Source organism: Petromyzon marinus, chromosome 63, assembly GCF_048934315.1.
Source record: "Petromyzon marinus isolate PM22_M1 ecotype Great Lakes invasive population chromosome 63, UKy_Petmar_22M1.pri1.0, whole genome shotgun sequence".
Lineage (NCBI taxonomy): Eukaryota > Metazoa > Chordata > Hyperoartia > Petromyzontiformes > Petromyzontidae > Petromyzon > Petromyzon marinus.
This window is the reverse complement of record NC_133729.1, coordinates 8,344,297-8,371,725: the sequence shown is the minus strand read 5'-3', so window position 1 is coordinate 8,371,725 and position 27,429 is coordinate 8,344,297. Positions and strand designations below refer to the sequence as shown.

Genomic DNA, 27,429 nt, shown 5'->3' with positions numbered 1-27,429 from the left:
ACGCTGGAGAAGCTCGCACGAACGCTCGCGGTCGAGCGTGGACCAGGGGACGACTTTCACCGGACACCGGGTGACGAGGATCGCGATGGTGACGCGAAGAGGGCGGGACAGGAGAAGGGCCGGGGGCACCTTTGGCAAAGGAACGGCGCCCCGACAGCTGAACTTGAGAATGAGAAGCATCGCAGCAGTGAGAGGAAACGGTGCGTCCCGCGTGCCACGCAGGCCGATACAGGCGCCCAACTTCAAATCAATCACAGCGGGAAGCATCACCAGGATCAGTGCAGCTTTTATTTTCATTTATATTTTTGTGTCACGGTTCTTGTTGTTTTTTACTTCATGGACATGTGTCAACGAAACAAAAGCCTTATCGATTCAATGTGTCACGACGTTTGTGTAAATGTTTTGTAATCCAGATACACGTAGGGTCGTCCACCGAGGAGGTGGAGCGATGGAATCAGGCGGCGTCGGGTGGCTCAACTACATCGCAAGGACCGTTAAAAAGGTGGCGGTAGCTTGCGGAGGCCTTCATCCAGCAGTGGATTGACCGTGGCTGACGATGAAACACGTTTAAGAATGCCACCAGTGCACATCTCAATAACCGCTTGAGGCTGTGAGCTCAACGTAGACGACGATGCACAGGCGAGACGCGAGAAAACCGAACCCACTCGATAAGACTCAACCGCGTTGCACCGCGAGACCACGGCGGCTGGGAGGCCTTCATCCAGCAGTGGATAGATCATTGCTGCTGCTGCTGTTGTTTTCTCAAGCCTCTATTCACAACGGTGCATTTGTTGCGTGAATGAGCAGAAACCGCAGACAACGCAGGACTTGTCATCGCGCTGTTAACCGTGAAGGCGTCGCCGAGTCACGATAATCTGTTTCAAGAGGGACTTGCAAGCCCAGGTCCGGGAGTGAGGAAGTAACCCATGGGCCGGAGCAGACGTTGGTACCAATCGAGGCAGCACAACTGCAGTCGTGCCCATTTATTGACGCACGCCGAGTCAATTCTGGGCAAACCCGCCAATTCCGCGCGGTTAACCGCATAACTCGCCATTTGGTCACACACAGAAATTGGAACCGCTGAAAAGAAGCCAGCTCAGGTGGTACCGGGCAAGTGACATGCCTAGCGAGGTCTGGGCTCATAAAAAAACTAAAGTTTCCTCTTGCCTGTGACTATTTAAATTCGAATCAGCAACAGACAAAGAGAACCCATAATAGAAACACTACTTCCATACTATTTTTATTTTAGCGGGTAAGGCCCACTGAGCTACGTAGCTCTTTTTGACCTGGCTCCCATAAATCATAGCTCAACGAAGAGGCGGCTTATCGCCACGTGGGAATTGATAGCAGCTAAATGCTCTAACACACGTGATGTTGATTCAAAAAACGTGGAGGGAAAAACCGGAGGATCCGGAGGAAAATCCACGCGCTCGCGGGGAGAGGGAGAGAGAGACACAAACTCCAAATATACAGCAGGCATCGTCACGATCGGGTCCGAACCCACGACCTCCCGTATACCAGGCGAGGTAGTTAACATCTCGTCACCGTGGCACTCATGCAGGCCGGATGCAAAGAGACTTTACTGCTGTTATGGGTTCTCTTCGTCCTGGACAAACGGCCCGTGGCTAATGGGGTCCCCTGCCTCCCACCACAGTGCAAAGGCCTCTCCATATACCGGGCTCCACCGGAGGAATCATGGCAGCAGTGAACACCGATCACCGTGTCTATGGGGCCTTTTTGCCAGCACAGGGACTCCTCTCCTTACGAACGACTCAGGTTCCAAAGGTCTGTTCGTAAGTCCCAACTTTACTCCCATCGATTCCAAACACGTCGTACGGCGTGTGTACACTGAAACACGGGGAATGCCTTTAAAAGTTGTACGATCTCCTGTAGATGCCGCTGGTTCTTCACGTTCTGCAGATGTAGATGCCACCACCGCCACCTATTGCGCAGCGGTTGAACTTACGGCTCTCGGTCCGAACGGGCAACAACATAACTCTGAAAGTTCGTAAGTTGAATGTTCAAGAGTAGAGGAGTCCCTGTAATGTATCAATAATGAAAAAATAAGAACAGGCTTTACCCCTTTCTGGCAATCAAACAGGTGTTAAGATGTGCACACACCAAACACCTATTGCAAGGTATCTGATAATGTATGCGTTGTCTTTGAAACTGATTGGCCTACGCCAGAGACGGCCTTCTTCTTGATGGCCTAGTCTCACCACCAGTGTTAGACCAGGTATCTATTTGGTGATCGAGCGTGTTTGTTTACGTGTCTTGCCACAAGTACGTGCGGTTAATGCAGACTTGATGCCTTGCAGAAGTTATCTATTTGGTGTTTGAACATCTTAACACCTTCTGCTTTATTTCCAGAAAGGGTTAAAGCCAAATGTTGTTATTCTCATTGATGACTGTGCCTCCACTCATGAAGTCTTAACGGAGGTGAAAACGGTCATCGGCTGTGTCTCCTTATCACCGCCCCCACCTCCGTTGGGACTGGCCTCACCTTCTCAACTCCCTCACAAAATGACCAAACATTCAGTTCTTTTCAGCTGGTGGTTTGGATAAGGCTGAGAGCTTTATGACACGAAATGCAATTTGTTTTTGTCCGTTTCACAATTTCTCGCACCTCCGAATAACAAGGAGCATGAACCATCATCACGACAACTCCGCTCATCCTTGCAGAAGCACCGGCTTTTAGCTCGGCCATCGAACAGAGACGGTGATGACCGCGTCGCGCGGCGCTTTCAGATGCGCTTGTGCGTCCGTCTGGAACGCTCTTCCTTCCGATATTAAGACGCCACCGGAGCCATCATCTCGATTGACAAACTCACATCTTTAGAACTGTTTTGTGCGTTTAGTTTGCTGCCCTTCCCCCGACACCTCCGATTAGCGCGGTTGATTACGTACGGTGCGAAAGAAGTCCAACACGCATGCGTACATACTTAGCCCCAAATGTCTTCCAAGAGTCTAGAAACCATCTTCTTCCAGCACTCTCCTCTCCGGGGCTATCAAACGTCCCCCGTTGAGGCCTACACAGTCCTGGCGAGTTCACGTCACCGGCACGGCACGGCACGGCCTTCATCCAGCAGCGGATTGGTGTCGACGGCAACACGTGGACATGCGTGACGATTGCATAATCATTACGTGATCGCTGCCAGAAATAATTCGGAGCGCCTGAAAGCCGAAGGGGCTGCCGATTCACTTCATGATCGCTCAACGCACTTACCTTTTCAAAGCCTAATCGGCGTTTGTTATTTCAGTCATCGTAATAGCTCGGTCGATGGCACAGTCAAGCCGTCTCAGTCGGTGTACCTCATGGAGTTATTCTCTTAGTCCTTGTTGACTACAGCAGTCAAACATGTCATGAAAAACTTCTAGTTATTTAATGATTAGGCTTTTGTTCAGACTCGTTAATTGTCTCGTCAAAGTCTAGCTGTAATCCCTGCTGGGTCGATGGTGGTGGTGGTGATGATAGCGGTGACAGTGACAACGATAGTGGTGGTGACAATGGTGGTAATGATGATGGTGTTGGTTCGATATGATGGTGGTGGTGATGGTACCGGTTAGTCGTAGTCATTGCCCACGATTCTCGTCCACCCGTTGCCACCGTTGCCACCGGAATTGAAAACAAGCTCATAATTTTCATCAACAGCGTTCACTTACTAAATTACCACTGCTGCCCCCCACCTCCCCGCCGTCGCCGGGCAGCGGTTGCCGTGGTCCGGGGAATTGAGCCCCGCTTGCTCTCACTGGGACTAACCCTCTGAGAACTGGCGGTAGAGCGCGCCGAGCTCCGGGTCGGTGAAATTTGGCACAAAGTTGATGCGGACAATTTCACTGAAGCCTTCGTCCGCCGTGGGCGGAACGTACTTGTTCCTGCGAAGGGCCCGCGGGCAGCAGAGAGCAAAAAAGGAATGTCACGCGGCGCAAGCGACGCAGGGGGCCGGCCGTGAAACGCTCGTCCCCAAAACGTACAAAGGATGTGCCCGGAAATGATTAAAAATTGGCGATGATGGCGGTGTGCGGAACGGGAGGTGCACGTGTGGCCGAGGCCTCCAGGGCGCAGGTGCCAAAGCCAAGACTTTTTTATCACTGGGTCCTTTTTGTTGCCAGTATCAAAGTATTAAAAGTAAGAAAAGGTTGTTTAACCCTTGTCTGGCAATACAACAAGTTGTGTGTTGAGATGTTCAAACGCCAAATTGATATCCATTGCAAGGAATCAGGATACTGCATTAACCACGTGTTGTACTTGTGGTGAACATGAAAACAAACACGGCTCTGATGATAATGTGTGCATTGTCTTTGAAACTGATTGGCCTACACCAGAAACAGCAAGCAGCCTTTTGGCACTCTCTGATCTGACACTGGTGAGACTAGGCCCTCTGGTGTAGGCCAATCGGTTTCAAAGACAATGCACAGATTATTATTAGAGCAAGTTTGTGTTTGCATGTTCACCACAAGTACCGTGTGTGGTTAATGCAGATTTGATTCCTTGTAAAAGGTTTCTATTTAGTGTTTGAACATCTGAACACAACTCTTGATTTATTGAGAGGGTAACGCCAATACTTTTTAATGATGATCACGATGACGACGACCATGACGACGATGATGATCACGATGATGACGATGACGGCGATGATGATGATCACAATTATGACGATCACGACGATGATCACAATGATCACAATGATGACGACGACGACGATGATGACGGCGATTGTTATTTGTTGCGGATGCAGGCGTGCGGGGGAGACAAACCTGCTGGCGTTCATCACCATCACGTTGACCGGCACGTGCTCTTTGCCCACGGCCTCTCGGAACTGCTCGAGCCACGACGAAGGAGACACAGAGACGGCGAGACACCACACATTGTTATCATTATTGTTGTTGTTGCCCTGGTTCACCCAGCAAAGCCGTACTCGAGTCTCAAGACTGTTTGGTAGGAGGGTCCTGCCAGGTTTTGGCAGCGGTAGCGGAACGATATTGTTGCTCCTCCTGCTGCTGTGTGTGATCCCAATTGGGGAGCGGTGGTGCAGCGGTTAGCGCGTTGCGCTACGAACCCGGCGATCCGAGTTCGATTCCCTCTCACGGACACCAACACCACTGAACCAGGTCTGGGCCTCACCTAGGTCGACTCGGCCTCAAATGAGTATCTAGTGTAAACATCGCCACTAGGGAGACAAAGGCGGCTGGGGAAGGTGCTGGCCACCCATCCCCTCGTGTGGCATGCTGGTCTTCAAAGGTGCTCGCTAACAGCACTTGCCCCAACAGTCTGTTAAAGCTACATTGTATGGTTCAGGGTGGTTCGAGAGAGCAAGTTGGCGGGTGTATGAGTGAGTGCGTGGACGACTGGGCGACTCACCCGGTTATTATGCATCGCGTGTTCGAAGGTCGTTGTGAACAGAAAGCAACGGCAAGGAACGCCAGCCTTCCGTGCACAATCCACGTACCTGCACCCAGCCCCACAGAGTAGTACTATCACTACACAATACACACACACAGAGTAATACTATCACTACACAATACACACACAGACCCACAGAGTAATACTATCACTACACAATACACACACACAGACCCACAGAGTAATACTATCACTACACAATACACACACAGCCCCACAGAGTAATACTATCAACACACAACACAGACCCACAGAGTAATACTATCACTACACAACACACACACACAGAGTAATACTATCACTACACAATACACACACACACAGACCCACAGAGTAATACTATCACTACACAACACATACACACAGCGTAATACTATCACTACACATTACACACAGACCCACAGAGTAATACTATCACTACACAATACACACACACAGATCCACAGAGTAATACTATCACTACACAATACACACACACAGACCCACAGAGTAATACTATCACTACACAACACACACACACAGAGTAATACTATCATTACACAATACACACACACACAGAGTACTACTATCACTACACAATACACACACAGAGTAATACTATCACTACACAATACACACACAGACCCACAGAGTAATACTATCACTACACATTATACACACACAGACCCACAGAGTAATACTATCACTACACATTATACACACACAGACCCACAGAGTAATACTATCACTACACAATACACAACACACACACAGAGTAATACTTTCACTACACAACACACACACACAGACCCACAGAGTAATACTATCACTACACAATACACACACACACAGAGTAATACTATCACTACACATTACACACAGACCCACAGAGTAATACTATCACTACACAATACACACACACACAGAGTAATACTATCACTACACAACACACACACAGACCCACAGAGTAATACTATCACTACACAATACACACACACACAGAGTAATACTATCACTACACAACACACACACACACAGAGTAATACTATCACTACACAACACACACACACAGACCCATAGAGTAATACTATCACTACACAACACACACACAGACCCACAGAGTAATACTATCACTACACAACACACAGACAGACCCACAGAGTAATACTATCACTACACAATACACACACAGACCCACAGAGTACTACTATCACTACACAACACACACACAGAATAATACTATCACTACACAATACACACACAGACCCACAGAGTAATACTATCACTACACAACACACACACAGAGTAATACTATCACTACACAATACACACACAGACCCAGAGTAATACTATCACTACACAATACACACACACAGACCCACAGAGTAATACTATCACTACACAAGACACACACAGACCCACAGAGTAATACTATCAACACACAACACAGACCCACAGAGTAATACTATCACTACACAACACACACACACAGAGTAATACTATCACTACACAATACACACACACAGACCCACAGAGTAATACTATCACTACACAACACACACACAGACCCACAGAGTAATACTATCACTACACCACACACACACAGCCCCACAGAGTAATACTATCACTACACAACACACACACAGAGTAATACTATCACTACACAATACACACACAGACCCAGAGTAATACTATCACTACACAATACACACACAGACCCAGAGTAATACTATCACTACACAATACACACACACAGCCCCACAGAGTAATACTATCACTACACAAGACACACACAGACCCACAGAGTAATACTATCACTACACAAGACACACACAGACCCACAGAGTAATACTATCACTACACAACACACACACAGAGTAATACTATCACTACACAATACACACACACAGACCCACAGAGTAATACTATCGCTACACAATACACACACACAGACCCACAGAGTAATACTATCACTACACCACACACACACAGCCCCACAGAGTAATACTATCACTACACAACACACACACACAGAGTAATACTATCACTACACAATACACACACACAGATCCACAGAGCAATGCAATAGCTGCACAATACCAATACCCGCCATTCGCCACGCCACGAAGGGGCAGTGACATCACTACAATGCCTGTGCCAGGCCAGGTGCACTTTGAGGCCACGTGAAGTGTTGAAGGCTCGCTGCTGGCAGGAGGTCACGGGACAGACCCAGGTGCAATGGGTTGACTGATTGAGATGACTGGCAGATGCACCAGCTGTGCCTCCTGCTGTGCCAACTTGCTGCGTTTTAGCCGCCTGGTGCTCCGCTCGTTGTTGCAAGCGACTGTCCACCGACCTCCGTTGTTGGAGGGCGACTGCCTCCAACTGCCCAGTAGCAGCATCCTTCTCAAGCCTCCTCCACAGAGGCTGATCTTGACACCACTGGTAGCACTCGGCTCCACATCCTCTCGTACCACATCACTCCATCTCTTCTCCAACCCGTGCTGCACCCGTTTAGCCTGTTCTATCCGGCCGAACAAAACTGTTTGGGCATGCGGTGGCTGGGCATGCGGGCTACATGACCCAGCCAAAGCAGCCTTGTCTGCCAGAGGAGCTCACCGATGGGACTTTGTCCAGATCTTTCGTGGATTTTTGAGCTCCTCATACAATCCAGCCTGCAGGTTAAACCTAGGATGGATCGTAGGCAGACCAGCCTAAATGTTTCTAACCGACGGAGATGTTCCATTAGGAAGGGTCCACGTTTCACATAAAGAAGGGAGGGCATGACCGTGGCCGAGAAGACCATACATGCACGCGTACGTGAGACTGGACGAGGCTCTCCCAGGCAAACAAGGGCAATGATGACGATGTTAATAATAATAATAACACCGCTCAGCAGAGAGCGGTGGCAGCGGTGGCGGCTGTAGCCGATGCCGTTGAGTGACGGGGGGGAGGGCGGCACCTTTTCCGCGCGTCCACCTCCAGGTTGGTGTTGTCCACCACGACCCCATGTCCACCACGCAGGGCCTCCTCGCACGCCGCCACACACTTCTGCCAGTTCCCCAGCGTGTCCTTGCACAGCAGGCGACAGAGAGACAAAGACGAAGATCCCACCCGCCGCAAAGCCTTAACCGACTGTCGGGGCAAGTGCTGTTCGGGGGTAGCAGCGCTGATGAAGTCCGGCACGGCGCACGAGGGGGTGGGTGACCATCACCACGCCCGGCTGCCTGTTTGTCTCCTCAGCCGCCATGTTTACTACGCACAGCACCGGGTACTCATTTGAGGCCGAGTCGACCAAGGGGAGGCCCATCGTCGTCATCATCATCACTGCCACCGCCACCGTACCCTGTTCACGTAGCTGTAGCCCTTGGACACCATGTGCTCCTTGAAGAACGTCGACTTCCCAGCTGCAGCGACAAACACACGCACGACTTTACCCACACGGAGAGACAGCGGCGACAGCAGCAGCGGCAACAGCAGCAGTGACGACAACGATGACGACGATGACGACAGGAGGCGGACGATTATGATTCGTGGACGATGATTTGTTTGCCGCGTGATGACGATCGGCAGTGGCAGGGGCAGCTTCGCCACGCCGGCGCGGCGCTGGCAACGAGAAGCGAACGTGACGATCGGTGGCGGCTGTCAACACGGGATTCTGGGAGTTGCAATTCCGCTTCCTCATCGTCTCACCTGCGGGGAATCCCACCGCCACCACCACCTCCGGCTCCTCGTGGCAAAGCGTGGCCGTGGCCGGGAGGAAGAGAGGGGAGCTGGGGCTCACCATGCGCTGGGTAAGGGGGCGGCGGACAGAGGAGGATATCAGCATCATCATCAGCATGATCATCAGCAGCAGCCTTGGCAGCATCAGCAGCAGCAATATGAACAGCATCGGCAGCAGAATCACTATTGTCATCTACAGCATCGGAAGCAGCAGCAACATCACCGGCTGGGAGGAACAGCTGAGCGATGGAACTCGCTGTGCATTGGGTAAGCAGGGAGGGAGGGAGTCATTAGCATTACCAGCATCACCGGCATTAAAGGAGTTGGCGAAACATCCAGCATAGGGCCACAGAGCTTGGGCAATAATTGTTGGTCACGCCGGTTGTGGCTGCCTTCACGCTCTGTCCGTGGGTTTATCGCGCCTCCTGCTGCTGCTGCTGCTGCTGCATTACAAATCTGCGTCTTTGTTATTTTGGCGGTCGGACTCACAGGGTCGAAGTCGGGCAGGCTGTACGGTGCCGTCTTCCATCCCAGGAAGATCTCCTCCGGAGTGTGGAACGGAAGTCCCACGTTGAGAGCAAACTTACAAAAAACGATAAAGGCGGTGATGATAATAATAATAATAGTAGTCGTCGAGGAACGAAGGCCACGCGCACCCACTGGGTTGTGAAACGGTATACAACTTTGTGTTTGTGCCGTTTGGCTGCCACGGTGGCTAGGAGATGTTAACTACCTCGCCTGGTATACAGGAGGTCGTGAGTTCAACTCCGACCCTGACGCCCGCTGCTGTATATTTGGAGTTTGCGTGTGTCTCTCTGTCCCCGTGGTCGCGTGGATTTTTCTCCGGCTGCTCCGGTTTTTCCCTCCACATTTAGAATCAACGTCACACGTTTAGTGTGTGGTAGGCTCTGGATTATCCGCGCTAATGACGAGGAGGACAGCCACGTATCATTCAAAATAGCGGATAATCCCAAAAAAATCTATTTTCCATGGATCTCATTGCCAAAAACCACTAGTATAGGTATAAATTACGTTAAAGTTTCTCTGCCATCGCACATTTTTCATAAATGAAAACTCACAAAATAAATGATGGGATAAATCACTCGATTGTTACTGTTTAGATATAGAACCAATACTAACGATCGACCGATCAATCAATGATGCGCATGCTCAGCGATAGCAACACATTCCTGCTCCCGCCCAGTGGAAGACTCGGCCCACTAAGTGAATGGCAGCAGCAGAGCCACGCCAATCAACGTCAATCAAACTCCGCCCACCGTAATAAAGATATGGCAACTACTGTACTGTAGAGGCGATCGCGTGGATTTCGGATTAACTGGAGGAACATATTTGTTCGGTAGAAGCACCCTGTGACTTGTAATGAACACTTCAAAGAAAAACAACGTAGAACCGTTTTTATATTATTCATTTGGGCTTAAGAGAAAAATCCACGCGTCATTTACGTAAAAATCTCCGGTGCGCGGTTAATCCGCACATCGGATAAACCGCACGCGGATTAATCGAGAGTCTTCACTGCATTTGGCTGCGAAACATTTCCAAGTGATGAGCCACTTCGTCGAGCTACCATTGAACACCTCGGCAGCGTGACGCGGCGACGCTTCCCTCAACAAACCAGCGGCCCCCATTGCGACGGCTCGCCACTCCACCGACGTTGGGACTGTCACGGCGTGGGGGGCGGGGGTGGGCGTCGTTATCGTCGCGAACGTTGAGCCGGCTGCGGTGCGCCCGTGACAATTTCTCACCAGGCGATCGCTGCAGGAGAAGTCCTTCTTCTTCTTACCGGGGGCCCAGTTTGCCGGGCGTCCTGCGGCATCTGCGTACACGGGACAAGGGCGGACGCGTGGAGGGGGGCGGACGATCGCCACGGGAGCGATGCGCCAGGGACGACCGTCGAGCAAAAACGATTTTGAACGTGACGTTTCGGCTCGTTGTCCGTTCCATTGTTCAAGGACGATGTCGGATTATTTTTGGTCCCACGGTTACCGATTGTTCACGCCGTGTTAAGTTGTTTCACGCGTGCGGGGGGGGGGGGGGGTGCGACGTCGCCCTGACGCGGGGTGGCGTCGACATTTTGGCGGAGTGTTCGAATGGCGGTGGACGTGCACAAACAATGTTATCAAAGCAGCAAGATTATGCGCCATGGAGAAGGGCCATTGCCCGAAACATCTGACGACTGAAAAGTTTCCCTTATAACGCCACACTTCACAGCAGCATTGACGAATGTGTTGCATTTTTGGCAACAAAAGCACCAAAGATAATTTAACGCGTGATGCCACTTCCTGTGACGTCACGCGTTCGGAATTGTACGAAACTGAAATTGTTGTTCCGATCGTCCGAAATTTTGGGTGGCTCGACCCGATTTACAGATTCTTTGGGCAATTCTGAAAATCAAGAACACATCTCCCATGTGATTTCCGCACCTCTAATTAGCACGCTTGGCTAATGGCTACATACGGTGCAAAAGAAGTTCAACATACGTACTGCGCACAGACAAACACTGCCCACAGACTCAACACTGTCCACAGACTCAACACTGAACCTCCGATTGGCACGGTTGGCTACGTACGGTACGAAAGAAGTTGAACACACATTCATACACGCACATCCAGAGTTGTATTAGAGCTCTGAGCCGGCACGGCTAAGACCCTGGGCTCAAGCCCTGGTTCTCCATGCCTCTCTATCTCGATGATTTCATAAATCGAGATTGAAAACAACATTTCATTACAACTGCTTCTTGCTGTTGTTATTGCGTTTAGTTTGTTGTGCTTACCCCCAGAATTCCGATCAGGGGGAAACCGCTCTCTCCCAAACAGCAAACGGCTTACAGCCGTGACCGACCGCCGGGCCGCTTTGCCGCCACTTGGCCTTGTCCCCGGCCCATGTGGGAGACACCCCGCGGCAAACCGCGGCGCCTCCGCACGCACTCACCTCCGACGTACAGACTCTTGCCGATGTCGACTTCGATTCCGTCGTTGGCCTACAAGGGGACGAGAGGACAGAAGAACTGCGTCGCCATTCTGCCTGCAAGGCCTCCTTATGGTGACCGCGGCAACACCACGTGCCGTCTTCCGCTTCGCCGGCAGCGGACGCCACGAGTTGCCGCGACGCCGATCGAGGAAGGGAGGAGCCGGGGCCATCGATTGGCCCGCCGATCACGTCACGGTTCAAAATGTTACGTATATTTACAAACTCAACGCCGCAAATTACTCAATCGCTATCGCACACTGCCCCGACTGCGAAAACTTGGCAGGACACCTTTTGCGAAAAGGGGTCTTCGGATTCGGCGAGGAATTCCTGGGGGATTATGCGGACGGAATGAACGCGTTCCCACTCACTTTCTGGATCAGGTGGTGCCACATGCCCAGCATGGGCTTGCGAATCAAGCCAGGTCCACTCGCCACGAACACCTGCAAAGAGACAATGACAAAGATCTCCACCGCCCCACGGTGTAGCCTTTAACACACCGCTGGGGCAAGTGCTATTCACGAGCACCTATGAAGGCCGGCACGGCACACAAACGGGTGAGTGGTCAGCACCACCACATACATTTGACTGATGACTGATAATGCTGCTGATGATGCTGATGATCATGCTAATGATGATGTTGATGATGCTTATGATGTTGATGATGCAAGCCTCACCTGTACTGGCAGACCCAGAGTGGCTATAATTGACTCCACCTTGGCCTGAAACTCATCAGCTCTCAGTTTCCCTCGAGCAATTCCCATCTGATTGGTGAAGAACACCACCTAACGCACACAGACAACAATCACAATTCACCACTAAGTGGCGGTGATGTCACCACGGAGATTGTGACAAGCTAGGTTAGGCTGAGTGTTACAGGGCACTGATAGCATTGCGTGAAGTGGAAGGTTTGATGCTGAAAGGTCACGGGACAGACCCAGGTGCCATGGTTTGACCGACTGAGATGACTGGCAGATGCACCAGCTGTGCCCCCTCCACTGCTGGAGGGCGACCGCCTAATTCTGTGCCTCTACGTCGTGAAGCATGCTCGAATAATCAATCTCCACGACCCGCACGGTGTTGGGAGGCCCTCATCCAGCAGTGGATTGACAATGGGGCTGTAGGTGCAAATGTACTTGCGACGTGCATCTTTCAAGATCAAGTTTCAATGTCTATGACCCCCACATCCCCCCAAGGTCTACGACCTTGAAACTCTGTGGGTCACCACCACCGCCCAGTCTACGAGAACACATCCGCACCTCCGATGAGCACGGTCGGCCACGTACGGTGCGAAAGAAGTTCAACATACGTACACGGTGATTTTGTTAGGTGAGAATTCGTGAGACCAGCAATGGGAACTTCATTTGCAAGAGTGACGTGAGGCATTAAAATGAGCCACTGTTGGGCAATAATTGCCTGCCGTGTGTATCATCCCGACCGAGTCACTTTGACGGTGACATTTTGGAATTCGGCACAAAATTGGACCCCCTGCCGCCCTCCACCTGACGCCGACACGCCGAACATGGCGGCACGCCGGACACGCCGACATGCGGACACACCAAAATGCCGGACAGGCAACGGGCTGACACGCCGGACATGGTGACACGTCGATACGCCGGACACGCCGGACACGCACGATGGTGGCCTTGCCACGGCAAAAGACGTCCGGGGGTCATCTTGTTAATGTCCGCCGCCGCGGTAATTACCACGGTCGTGACGCACCGCAGTAACGATCGGGGCGGCCGCTCAATTCGAAACAAGGTGGGGGTGGGGGGTGGGGTGGAGTGGAGTGGATGGGCTACCGATGGCCACGTGCCACCCCCTTGAGCCTGTACCTTGTAGCCATCTTCCAAGAGGTGTTTGAGCTTCTTGGGCACCTCCGGGTACAAGATCCTGCACACAAACACGCACGTAAGACGCACGTAAGACGCACGTATAACAAACAACACAAATATTCCCCCGTAGAGCCACACAGACTTGGAGGGGTCAAGTGGAGTTTGGGGAGCACCGATTAAGGCCAGCATGTCGCTCCCAGGGGATGGGAATATGGCAAGCAGCTGAATAATAATTTAATTTTATATAGCGTCATTCATGCAATTGCTTCCCACAATGCTGAATGTTTACCTTTCACTTTCACTATACTCATTTTGTATAGTTTTTTTGTTGTAACGTTTTGACCCTGTGCCCCGACTGGAATATCTGTGAAAAAGAGCTTTATAGCTCATCGGATTCCTCCAGTTTAACACGTAGTAGTAGGCTTTCGCGACCAATATTATCCACAACCGAGGTATTTTGGGTTCGATCGCGGAAATATAATTGTGTCGTTAAACCCATCAATGTAACGGTTGTAATTACCGGCGAAGCGTCACGGGTACTCGAACTGTAAATGTTGTAGTGGGTTTACTCTCCAACACACAACCGGTTAGTGCTGGACTAGCAACGAAATGTCACGTTTTGTTTATGTAACAAACCTTACTCATTGGCTGTGTCGGGTGGCGGTGGTGAGTTTAATGACGGCTATTTATATTTACGCGATGTAACCCAAAACAACCTCCATTACGGATTCCTCCAGTATGGTCCAGTATGAATAAAGATTCTGATTCTGAACGGCCCACGGAAGCTGATATAACAGAGCTACCTCCGAGATCCCTGCAAGTGATCTCTGATCCACACACGGGAAGCGGCAGCACTTTCCCACCTGCCCTGCCATACGAGAGCAGAGTTCGTCGCATGACAGTCAAACCGACGTTTTAAACCTCTGGACTGGAAAGCAACCGAATTTAGCAGAGAATTAAATTTTAATTGTTTTATTTTTGTGCGCGGTCATTGGTGACCGCGCTGAGACCATCAACTGGCCGAGCCGCACTGTCCTTCCGATTGCTGAACGATAACGTTATAAGGTCGCAATTATTGCCACAAATGAACCACAATGCCTCAGCCGATCTTGTCAAGCAGCATAAACCATCACGCAAACTCCGGTCTTCCTCACAGCGGCTTTTGGCGAGCCATCGAACAAAGATGGTCAACGCGTAGCGAGCTTTCAGATGCGTTTCTGAGGCCGTCTGGAATGCTCTTCCTTCCGATATCAGGAAGCCAGAGGAGCTACGCACTTTTAAATCATCTAGGTTGACGAACTAATTTCTTTAGAACTGCTTGTTGTTGTTGTTTAGTTTGCTGTGCTTCAGCTACGTACGGTGCCAAAGAAGTTCAACGTTCGGCGGTCCCTCGGTTTACGATGCCGTCGATTAACGATATTTCGAAGTAACGATCCGCCTCCCATAGGGATCCCATTGTCTCTATTAACGATGCATTTTCGATTAACGATTCATTTTCAATTAACGATACGTTTACGATATCACGCGGACCGGCCAATTTCGGCCAATCGTAGCGCCCGTAAGTGGACTCGGCAGACTTCAGCAACTCGCTCTTTTATGGACGCTTTGAGAGCAACTGGCCGCTAGCTTTCAATGTTTGATGTGCGTTGCTTATGGAAACAGCTCTCTTGAATAATTTTACTTAAAAGTTAAGTAAGATCATTAGTGCTTTAACAAGTTCTTATAACGTGTATTTATTATAATTGCGTGTTTAAATATTGCAAACTACCTCTTATATTCGATTAATGATCATTTCAATTAACAATGGTTGTCATGCAACCAATTAATATCGTTAACCGAGGGCCCACTGTGACATACGTACAACTCATTACATTTGAGCACCCGGTTTCAGCCCATGTGGCTGAAATCTGGTGAACATGGTGAACATCAACTCTGGAGGGGTTACCTTCCGAAAATAAATTAAAACATTTTGACAAAGCGTGACGATGATATTTCTCACTTCCAGTCATCGGGCCCGGTTGCGAAAACGCGTCCGGATTTGGTGGTGATGATGGTTGAATCAATGTCGAAGCCGGCGACCTGAGCACAGAGGGAATCCACAATAAGCGACAAACGCAATCTCGCGTGATGAGCTGTTTGTTGCGTGGAGACAATGGTGACTAGCCTGAGGCCATCAACTCGCTACACTGGAGAAGCCGGTTTAATCACAACTTGGCCTACGTGAATCGGTGAGCCTCTATGCGAGTGCATGGATCTCTCTGTGGGTCTGTGGGTCTCTATGTCTCAATGTGAGTCTATGGGTCTATCTTGAGTCTCTGGGTATTTTTGTGGGTCTATGGGCCTCAATGTGAGTCTTTGGGTCTCTCTGTGAGGCTATGGGTCTCTATGTGCATCTATGGGTCTCTCTGGGTGTGTGGGTGTCTCAGTGGGCGTATGGGTGTCTCTGTGGGTGTATGGGTCTAAAAGAGAGTATATGGGTCTCTTTGTGAGTCTATGGGTCTCTCAGTGGGTCTCTGTGGGTGTATGGGTCTCTACATAAGTAATTGGTGGCAGGGCTGACCCCATCAATCACACCTCAACCTGTGTGAATCGGTAAGGCTCTATGTGTGAGTCTACAGGTCTCCACATAAGGTCGTGGTGACCAGGCTCAGGTCAATTCACTATACTGGAGAACCCAGTTTAATCGTAACTCATTCTGTACGAGTCTACAGGTCCCTCCGGGGTTCCATGGCTCTCTGTAAACACCAGAGTCTCCACGCAAGTGAATGGTGACTGGGCTAGGATCGTCGACAGGTTTGCCCTCGAGAACCCGGTTTAATCGCGGGCGGGCAACTGATGCGTGCATCTGACCCCGGGGTTCGTAGCGGCGCTGGATCACATCAGTGTTTCCGACGCGGCCATAATGAATCACCGCTCACCTTAGCTGACGCACGGACCCCCTTTGCGGTGAAGAGCAGGAGGTTTCCCTCCTTCTCCCAGCGGTCGCGAGTGCACGCGGACGCAGAGCCAAGTGCGGAATCCGCTGCATTCACGAACACGTTACACGAACGTGCACGCTAATGAACACAAAGATACAAATCCCCCGTATAGCCTGAACAAACTTTTGGGGCAAGTGCTGTTAGCGAGCGACACCTATGAAGGCTGGCACGGCACACGAGGAGGTGGGTGGCCAACACCACGCCCGGCCGCCTTTGTCTCCCTAGTGGCAATCATTACACACCGCACCAAGTACTAATTTGAGGCTTAGTCGACCTAGGGGAGGCCCAGAACCGGTTCAGATAATAGTCACCGCTGTTGGCCACGAGCGGGAATTGAACTCGGGTCGCAGGGTTCATAGCGCAGCTTAGCGCTAACCGATACACTACCGCTCTCCATAAACAAACACACACTTAAACAACACACCCAAAACAAGTCACCTTTACTTTGATTAAACACGTAAAAACTCAAGAGACCAGGAAAAATAAATATTATCTTATTGGTGACCCCGTGCCCCTTATACATGTCAACGTTCATCCTACAAAGTCCCATCACAAGGGAGAAACAAATAGACAACACATTTTAAGTTTTTGCCCGTCTTGAAACGGCTGTACGCCGTATGGACCTGTACAAGGATACGGGGTGAACCAAATGGGTTGACGGCTGTGCACTAACAACACAACGGGCACCTTACCTACAGCCGCTGTTAATCCGAACCGGAAGTAACGGCACTCAACGGTGTGCCATGTGACCACCGCGTTGCGTGCGCAATGCTCTCAGCCTTGTATCGACCACCGATTCAACAGAACTGAAAGCGTGGCAGCCCCTTCCACACACACCGTTTCGACCTTTTGTGTTTTAGCCGGGCCAAACTTTCAAGCCCTGGTGTGGACAAAAGCAGATGGCATCGCACGCGCAACGTGGCGTTGGCACGGCGTGCACAAGAGGCGTATACGGGGAGCCGTGCCTTGTTCCTGTGCCGAGTGGGCGGCAGCACGCAAAGCTCCCTTGGGTGCTGTCGTTTATAATTCATTTCCAGCAACGCATGACGCAGTTATCGCCTCCCTTAGCGCGAGAGACGGTCAGATGCGAGCCGGTCCCAAACACCACGCGTTTATTCAAATGATTCTGCAGCACGAGATAAGCCACTTCGTTGAGCTGTCATTTGTGGTAGCCAAGTCGCTTCTGGAAAAAAAGCGAATAACTCAGTGGGGCCTTACCCTGGTAAGATAAAAACAATATTTTAGTTTCATCTGCAAGTGATTTGTTGACCTTTCCGATACTTTGCGCTCCTATCGTGTTTTTTGTGTTGTGTTTGTTGTTGTAACGTTCTAACCCCGTGCCCCTACTGGACATCTGTGGAAAAGAGCTTTATAGCTCATCGGATTCCTCCTGCAGTATAACATAAATATTCTGATTCTGAGCTGCACTTCTTCCGGGATGATGACGGATTTCCCACCTCTCCCGCCAGGTAGCGCCACAGCGTTTGACGACAATGACGACGATGACGACGATGACGACGACGACGCCGTTGCTGCCGTCATCGTCGCCGTGACCTTTGAACCCTGAGCAATCTCACGGAGGCTCCTCAACTTCTCCGCCACCTCCTCGTCATCCTCCTCCTCCTCGCCCCCCGAGTCGCGCTCGCTCCGGTCCCCGTTGCCGTCCAATGACTCCTCCACGCGCGTCCTCTTCGCGTCGCCAGATTTTGGGTCGTCAGACGACCGCTTGGGCGCCTTGCTCGGGAAGAAGTCCTGAGCCGCACGCGGCAGGCAGACAGGCAGGCAATCGCCCGATACGTTTGCGGCAAATTTATAAAACATGTGGCCACGGTGAATTTGGCACCAGTGAAATGAGATTTGCCATTGCGACGCTCTCAGACACGCTTCTGCGGCCATCTGGAACGCTCTTCGTTCCGATATTAGCAAACCACTGGCGCACTTTTAAATAATCTAGTTTGAAAATGCATTGCATGTACGTATGCTTTTAAAGCAGAATTTCTGCATGTATGTATGCTTTTAAAGAATAATGTATGCACGTATGTATGCCTTTTAAGCAAAATGTATGCATGTATGCTGAACTTCTTTCGCGCCGTACTTCGCCAACCGTGCCAATCGGAGGATGGAGGCAATGTCCGGGCGGAAAGGTGGTCATGACGAGTGCGGGTTTTATTCTAAGGCTCACCTTAATGGTTTTGCGCGGAGACTCAGATCGGCCGCCAGGCTTGGAGGCCGAGTGAGAGGAGGCGGTTTTCTGGCCGCCACCGCCGCCGCTCCCGCCGAACATCACGCAGTAGGGGTATCGCTCGTTCACCATGAGCACAACGCCACCGTCCGCGAGCCGCACGGACTCGCCCACTTGGAGCTCCGTGCCGCTCACCCACGTGGGGTTGACCCCCAGCTGCGGGTGTAGAGAGAGAGGAAGAGAGAGAGACCGTCGCCCGTCTCCACTGTCGCGTAGAATAACAAAATAGAAATCGGGCAAGGTGATGATCGTGGAGTTTATCTCGAACGGTATATCACGGCAACGTTTTAATGACGGCAATGTTACCGTTTTACCAATGCTGCTGCTAATGCCGCTGCCGATGATGATGCTAATGATGATAAAGCTGCTGTTACTGTTCCCGCTGACAGTGATGGTGATGATGACAAATAACTTGGCAGTAACCCGGGTCTCACCCTTTTCACCAAAACAGTCTTGGAACCGTAGTCAGCAATAAGCTCCACTGCACACAAACAACAACAAAAAAACACAGCCATCGATCGGAAATCCGTGCTAATGACGGGGAGGACAGCTGCGTATAATTCAAAATCACGGATAATCCAAAAAATATATACATTTTCCGCAGATCTCTATGCCAAAAAACACTAATATTGGTATAAATTACGTTTTATAATTTACGTATAATATCCAGTTTCTGATTTAAAGTTAAAACGACAAGCATAAGTCTCTCTGGCGTCGCACGGTTTTCGTAAATTAAAACTCGCAAAATAAACGATCGGATAAATCTATCAAAATGAAGCACAACTGACGATTTCGATTTAGAACCAATACTAACGATCGACCGATCGATGATGATGCACGTGCGCAGCGATAGTAACACTCTCCTGGTCCTGCCCTGCAGAAGACTCGGCCCACTGAGTGGACCACAGCAGCAGAGCCACGCCAATCAACGTCAATCAAACTCCGCCCACTGTTGTAATGATATGGCAACTACTGTACTGTAGAGGCGATCACGTGGATTTCGGATTAACCGGAGCAACATATAGTAAAACCTTGGATTGCGAGCATAATTCGTTCCGGAAATGTGTTTGTAATCCAAAGCACTCGTATATCAAAGCACTCGTCATATATCAGTTGTGATCACGTGACGCTCGGCAGACAAAGCGTATATACGTACTACTCGAATTGCAAGACCCTCGCTCGTTTATCAAATTAATATTTATTTTAAAATTTTGCTCGTCTTGCAAAACACTCGCAGACCAAGTTACTCGTATTCCAAGGTTTTACTGTATTTGTTCGGTTTAAGCATGTGACTTGTAATGAACACTTCCAACAATAACAATGTAGAAATGTTTTTAGATGATTAATTTGGGCTTAAGGGAAAACCCACAATTATTAATTTACGTAAAAATCTCAGGTGCGCGATTGATCCACACATCAGATTAATCGCACGTGGGTAATCGAGAGTCTACTACTGTATGCAAAATATTTGTAATCCACGTCCTCCCTCGCATCGTACATTGAAAAATTCTGACGTTCCGTGCGGTACTTCCAGGGGGGCAATCGACGGTATCCAGGGATACCGGACGGGCCAGAGCAGGCGGGGTAGTAACCGTAAAGTTTTAAAACACTCACCCTGTTGGCGTGCGCATTTTCGGTCGGTGATTTTCGTGTTTGGGCCTCGGCCCAGGAGAATAGATTTCCCGTCGGGGAGGGATACGGGAGGATGCCTGCCCTCCTTACTCACGAATAAGCACTCCATTCCTGTGGAAGAAACACAAAGATCCCCCACCGTGTGTAGCCTTAACAGACTGTAGGGGCAAGTGCTGTTAGCGAGTAGCACCTATGAAGGCCGGAACTGTGGCACACGAGGGGGTGGGTGGCCAGCACCACGCCCGGCCGCCTTTGTCTTCCCAGTGGCGATGTTTACACACCGCATAGCCAGCAAAGAGCAAATATTCCACGTTGTCTTGAGAGTTTTGGGAATTGCAGATGCACCCACCCCACTCACCCCCTTCACTTATCCATCCACTCATCCATTCACTCACCCACCCACTCACCCCTTCACTCACCTACCCCACTCACCCCCTTCACTTACCCAATCACTCACCCATTCACTCACTCACCCACCCACTAACCCCTTCACTCACCTACCCCACTCACCCCCTTCACTTACCCAATCACTCACCCATTCACTCATCCACCCACTCACCCCTTCAATCACCTACCCCACTCACCCCCTTCACTTACCCATTCACTCACCCATTCACTCACTCACCCACCCACTCACCCCTTCACTCACCTACCCCACTCACCCCCTTCACTTACCCAATCACTCACCCATTCACTTACTCACCCACCCACTCACCCCTTCACTCACCTACCCCACTCACCCCCTTCACTTACCCATTCACTCACTCACCCACCCACTCACCCCTTCACTCACCTACCCCACTCACCCCCTTCACTTACCCAATCACTCACCCATTCACTCACCCACCCACTCACCCCTTCAATCACCTACCCCACTCACCCCCTTCACTTACCCATTCACTCACCCACCCACTCACCCCTTCAATCACCTACCCCACTCACCCCCTTCACTTACCCATTCACTCACCCACTCACCCAGTACCCGTCACTCATCCCTTCACTCACAACTTCACGAGGCATGAGGACTCCCTCTAGGTCCATTCAGACTGAAATGATCCGAAGTTCGACCATATCATTAACGCAACAGGTAAACCTTTAACCTTTTAACTTAACGATAAGTATAAAACAAACTCTGTTCGATACATGCCTCAACATTAAGGCATGTATCTAACTGCAAATAGAAATATCTCTTCCTCATATTGCTTTGAACAGGCTTATTTCTGAAAGCATATGTACAGTACTTGTACGTTGAACTTCTTTCGCACCGTACATAGCCAACCGTGGTAATCGGTGCAGTGTTGAGTCTAGTGTTAGTCTATGGGTAGTGTTAGTCTATGGGTAGTGTTGAGTCTATGGGTAGTGTTGAGTCTATGGGTAGTGTTAGTCTATGGGTAGTGTTGAGTCTATGGGTAGTGTTAGTCTATGTGTAGTGTTAGTCTATGGGTAGTGTTGAGTCTATGGGTAGTGTTAGTCTATGTGTAGTGTTAGTCTATGGGTAGTGTTGAGTCTATGGGCAGTGTTAGTCTATGGGTAGTGTTGAGTCTATGGGCAGTGTTAGTCTATGGGTAGTGTTAGTCTGTGGGTAGTGTTAGTCTGTGGGTAGTGTTAGTCTATGTGTAGTGTTAGTCTATGGGTAGTGTTGAGTCTATGGGCAGTGTTAGTCTGTGTAGTGTTAGTCTATGTGTAGTGTTAGTCTATGGACAGTGTTAGTCTATGTGTAGTGTTAGTCTATGTGTAGTGTTAGTCTATGTGTAGTGTTAGTCTATGGGCAGTGTTAGTCTATGGGCAGTGTTAGTCTATGTGTAGTGTTAGTCTATGGGCAGTGTTAGTCTATGGGCAGTGTTAGTCTATGTGTAGTGTTAGTCTATGTGTAGTGTTAGTCTATGTGTAGTGTTAGTCTATGGGCAGTGTTAGTCTATGTGTAGTGTTAGTCTATGTGTAGTGTTAGTCTATGTGTAGTGTTAGTCTATGTGTAGTGTTAGTCTATGGGTAGTGTTAGTCTATGGGTAGTGTTAGTCTATGGGTAGTGGTAGTCTATGTGTAGTGTTAGTCTATGGGCAGTGTTAGTGTATGGGCAGTGTTAGTCTATGTGTAGTGTTGAGTCTATGTGTAGTGTTAGTCTATGGGCAGTGTTAGTCTATGTGTAGTGTTAGTCTATGTGTAGTGTTAGTCTATGGGCAGTGTTAGTCTATGTGTAGTGTTAGTCTATGGGCAGTGTTAGTCTATGTGTAGTATTAGTCTATGTGTAGTGTTAGTCTATGTGTAGTGTTAGTCTATGGGCAGTGTTAGTCTATGTGTAGTGTTGAGTCTATGGGTAGTGTTAGTCTATGTGTAGTGTTAGTCTATGTGTAGTGTTAGTCTATGGGCAGTGTTAGTCTATGTGTAGTGTTGAGTCTATGGGTAGTGTTAGTCTATGTGTAGTGTTAGTCTATAAGCAGTGTTAGTCTATGTGTAGTGTTAGTCTATGTGTAGTGTTGAGTCTATGGGTAGTGTTAGTCTATGGGTAGTGTTGAGTCTATGTGTAGTGTTAGTCTATGTGTAGTGTTAGTCTATGTGTAGTGTTGAGTCTATGGGTAGTGTTAGTCTATGGGTAGTGTTGAGTCTATGTGTAGTGTTAGTCTATGGGTAGTGTTAGTCTATGGGTAGTGTTGGTCTATGGGTAGTGTTGGTCTATGGGTAGTGTTAGTCTATGGGTAGTCTTAGTCTATGGGTAGTGTTGAGTCTATGGGCAGTGTTAGTCTATGGGTAGTCTTAGTCTATGGGTAGTGTTGAGTCTATGGGTAGTGTTAGTCTATGGGTAGTGTTGGTCTATGGGTAGTGTTAGTCTATGGGTAGTCTTAGTCTATGGGTAGTGTTGAGTCTATGGGCAGTGTTAGTCTATGGGTAGTCTTAGTCTATGGGTGGTTCATCAAGGACTAAACACTGAGGTACCCCCCCTGGTGAGACACTGTTTAACCAATACATACTTCACTTGGAATGGAACTTTCTACAAACAAACTGAGGGCACCCCAATGGGCTCCCCCCTTTCTCCAGTTATAGCTAACATTTTCATGGAGAAATTTGAGACTGACGCCATCCAGACTGCCACTCTGCGCCCAACCTTATGGAAGAGGTACGTGGATGACACTTTTGTCATCTGGCCACATGGCCGGCCTGCTCTAGACAAATTCTTCGACCACATCAATTCCATACACCCAGCCATCAGATTTACCATGGAAGTCGAAATAGATGGCAAGATACCTTTTTTGGATGTCCTAATTAAAAAGAGACCTGATGGTTCAATGAGCCACTCTGTCTACAGGAAAGCTACCCATACGGATGCTTATCTGAAACCGGATTCCCACCACCATCCATCACAGAAGAATTCTCTCATCAAGACTCTGTATCATAGAGCCCAATGCATATCCGACCAGGAACACATAAGCAGTGAACTCAAGCACGTACACCAAGCTCTTAGGGCTAATGGTTACTCCGACTATACAATCCGCAAAGCTATCACTCAAACCATGAAGAAGAACCCTCTTGAGGAGCCTTTCAAAACCATCACTTTACCCTACATTGCTGGGATCACAAAAAAGATCTCCAAAATCTTGAATAAACACAAGATCCAGGTCCGTTTCAACACATTACATAAAATCCGTGATCTGGTTCCGTCTGTAAAAGATGTGATTCCGGACATACAATACCCTGGTGTCTACAAACTAAGTTGCCTCTGTGGTAGTAGTTACATTGGAGAAACCAAACGCCATATCTCGGACCGCATTCGTGAACATAAAGCAGACCTTAAACACGGTAGGACCAACACCTCGGCCGTAGCAGATCATTGTTCTAATTCAGTAGGCTCACATGCCATTGACTTTTCCAAGACGGAGGTTCTTTGTAAGCCATCTGGCTTCCATGAGAGATTCGTTCATGAGGCTATCCACATATACAAACACAGAGACAATTTCAACCGAGAAGATGGATTCTATCTTAGCAATCATTGGAAAGATTTGATAAATCATTTCAGTTCTTGATTGATTGTTCACGCTTACAGTGCCTTTCAGACAGCATACATAAAAACAAATTTCGTCTCCCCCCTCCTCTTTTCAAAAAATAGATGGACTAGTCCTGGCAAACTGCCATCGTTGCGCGTGACGCAAACGTTATTTTTATATATATAAATAAATATGCCGTTTTCAAAATAAATTTATGCAAACCGACACACCTGATGATGACCGTTTGAGTTATGGTCGAAACGTCGTGAGAATTTTTTTTATTGTTTTATATATATTTTGTTATTTTGTTGTTTCTCTTCAACGTGACTTTACCGAAAAAACTAAGAATATGAATATATCTATGGGTAGTGTTAGTCTATGGGTAGTGTTAGTCTATGGGTAGTGTTGAGTCTATGGGTAGTGTTAGTCTATGGGTAGTGTTAGTCTATGGGTAGTGTTGAGTCTATGAGTACATTGCGGGGGTCACAAAAAAGATCTCCAAAATCTTGAATAAACACAATATCCAGGTCCGTTTCAACACATTACATAAAATCCGTGATCCGGTTCCGTCTGTAAAAGATGTTATTCCGGACATACAGTACCCTGGTGTCTACAAACTAAGTTGCCTCTGTGGTAGTAGTTACATTGGAGAAACCAAACGCCATGTCTCGGACCGCATTCGTGAACACAAAGCAGACCTTAAACACGGTAGGACCAACACCTCGGCCGTGGCAGATCATTGTTATAATTCAGTAGGCTCACGTGACATTGACTTTTCCAAGACAGAGGTTCTTTGTAAGCCATCTTGGCTACCATGAGAGATTCGTTCATGAGGCTATCCACATATACAAGCACAGATACAATTTCAACCAAGATGGATTCTGGCTTAGCAATCATTGGAAAGATTTGATTAACCATTTCAGGTCTTACTTGATTGTTCACGCTTACGGTGACTTTCAGACAGCATACATTAATTTTTCGCCTCCCCCCTCCTCTTTTTAGAACATAGATGGACTCGTCCTTCTAAATAAACTGCCAAATCGCTGCGCGTGGCGCTGACGTTTTTTTTTATAAATAAATAAACCGTTTAAAAATAAATTAATTAATGCGAACCGACACACCTGATGACGACCGTTTGTGTTATGGTCGAAACGTCGTGAGAATTCTTGATTGTTTTATATATATTTTATTGTTTCCCTTCAACGTGACTTTACAGAAAGAGCTAAGAATATGAATTACTGCAGTCACGAAAGCTTTAAATCAAAATCTATGAGTAGTGTTAGTCTATGGGTAGTGTTGAGTCTATGGGCAGGGTTGAGTCTATGGGCAGTGTTAGTCTATGGGTAGTGTTAGTCTATGGGTAGTGTTGAGTCTATGGGTAGTGTTGAGTCTATGGGTAGTGTTGAGTCTATGGGTAGTGTTGAGTCTATGGGCAGTGTTAGTCTATGAGCAGTGTTAGTCTATGGGCAGTGTTAGTCTATGGGTAGTGTTAGTCTATGGGTAGTATTGAGTCTATGGGCAGTTAGTCTATGGGCAGTGTTAGTCTATGGGCAGTGTTAGTCTATGGGTAGTGTTGAGTCTATGGGCAGTGTTAGTCTATGGGTAGTGTTGAGTCTATGTGCAGTGTTAGTCTATGTGCAGTGTTAGTCTATGGCAGTGTTAGTCTATGGGCAGTGTTAGTCTATGGGTAGTGTTAGTCTATGGGTAGTGTTAGTCTATGGGTAGTGTTGAGTCTATGGGCAGTGTTAGTCTATGGGCAGTGTTAGTCTATGGGTAGTGTTAGTCTATGGGTAGTGTTAGTCTATGGGTAGTGTTAGTCTATGGGCAGTGTTAGTCTAATCGCGCTAATCGGAGGTGCGGGGAGGGGGAAACAACAAACTAGACACAAAAAGCTCTTCTGAAGCAATGCGTTTTCAATCTGGATGATTTAAATGTGCGCGGTAGCTCAAGTGGCATCCAAAAATCGTAAGTACTGTGAGCGCGCACAGATTCAAGGCCGGCACGGGTGGTGGTGGCATCACGCCCGGCCGCCTTTGTCTCCCCAATGGCGAAGGTTTTACCCACCGCGGCAAGTTCGCATTTAAGGCCGAGCCGACCGAGGCGGAGGCCTTGCAAACAGTCGCGCGTACACGGACAACAGTGAACCATCATCATCAACCATCATCAACCACCACCACCATCAACACCACCATCATCATCACCACAACCACCACCATCATCACCACCATCAACACCACCACCATCATCACCACCATCAACACCACCATCATCATCACCACCATCAACACCACCATCATCAACACCACCACCATCAACACCACCATCATCATCACCACCATCAACACCACCATCATCAACACCACCACCATCATCACCACCATCATCAACACCACCACCATCATCACCACCATCAACACTCGCACCACACCGGAACGGACATCTCACCGCGCTTAAAAGTTGACCGATTCCAACGTGAAAGGCCGGCGGGCGAACGGCTCCAAAGCGTGCACTTGAATACCGCTAAATTATCTTTCAATCGCTATTATAACGACAACAGAACAACAATAAACAACAAATTAATAACAGAGCTCCCTCCCCACAAAGTGTCGAAGCCTCCTCGATTCAACCTACCCCTCCACTCTGCGCTCAGACACGACAGAGGGCGGAGACTCTT

At 48.9% G+C, this 27,429-nt stretch overlaps 1 protein-coding gene across 1 annotated transcript; it reads right to left on the bottom strand.

Annotated features, from left to right (window-relative positions):
• Positions 1 to 270: 270 nt before the first annotated feature.
• Positions 271 to 27,429, bottom strand: PNKP (polynucleotide kinase 3'-phosphatase). Its single transcript, XM_032977484.2, has 19 exons — positions 27,201 to 27,429; positions 20,761 to 20,889; positions 19,581 to 19,627; positions 19,087 to 19,302; positions 18,362 to 18,656; positions 16,845 to 16,948; positions 15,926 to 16,005; positions 13,927 to 13,984; positions 12,769 to 12,876; positions 12,463 to 12,534; positions 12,056 to 12,104; positions 10,870 to 10,940; positions 9,596 to 9,688; positions 9,077 to 9,173; positions 8,729 to 8,790; positions 8,346 to 8,455; positions 5,363 to 5,450; positions 4,759 to 4,820; positions 271 to 3,876 (listed from the first exon to the last, which is right to left on the bottom strand). The coding sequence occupies exons 2-19, from the start codon at positions 20,885 to 20,887 to the stop codon at positions 3,756 to 3,758; spliced, it is 1,860 nt and encodes a 619-aa protein (XP_032833375.2). The 5' UTR covers positions 20,888 to 20,889; positions 27,201 to 27,429; the 3' UTR covers positions 271 to 3,755.

Bases quoted from the DNA above. Each gene is read 5' to 3' on its own strand.
- PNKP (XM_032977484.2), bottom strand. From the start codon at position 20,887: ATGGAGTGCTTATTCGTGAGTAAGGAGGGCAGGCATCCTCCCGTATCC. The intron at 12,105-12,462 runs GTGAGTGGGAAC...GTCCCCTTGTAG, and splicing joins GGCACCACCTGATCCAGAAA to GCCAACGACGGAATCGAAGT. The intron at 8,791-9,076 runs GTGAGACGATGA...TTGTCGCTGCAG, and splicing joins GGCGGTGGGATTCCCCGCAG to CTGGGAAGTCGACGTTCTTC.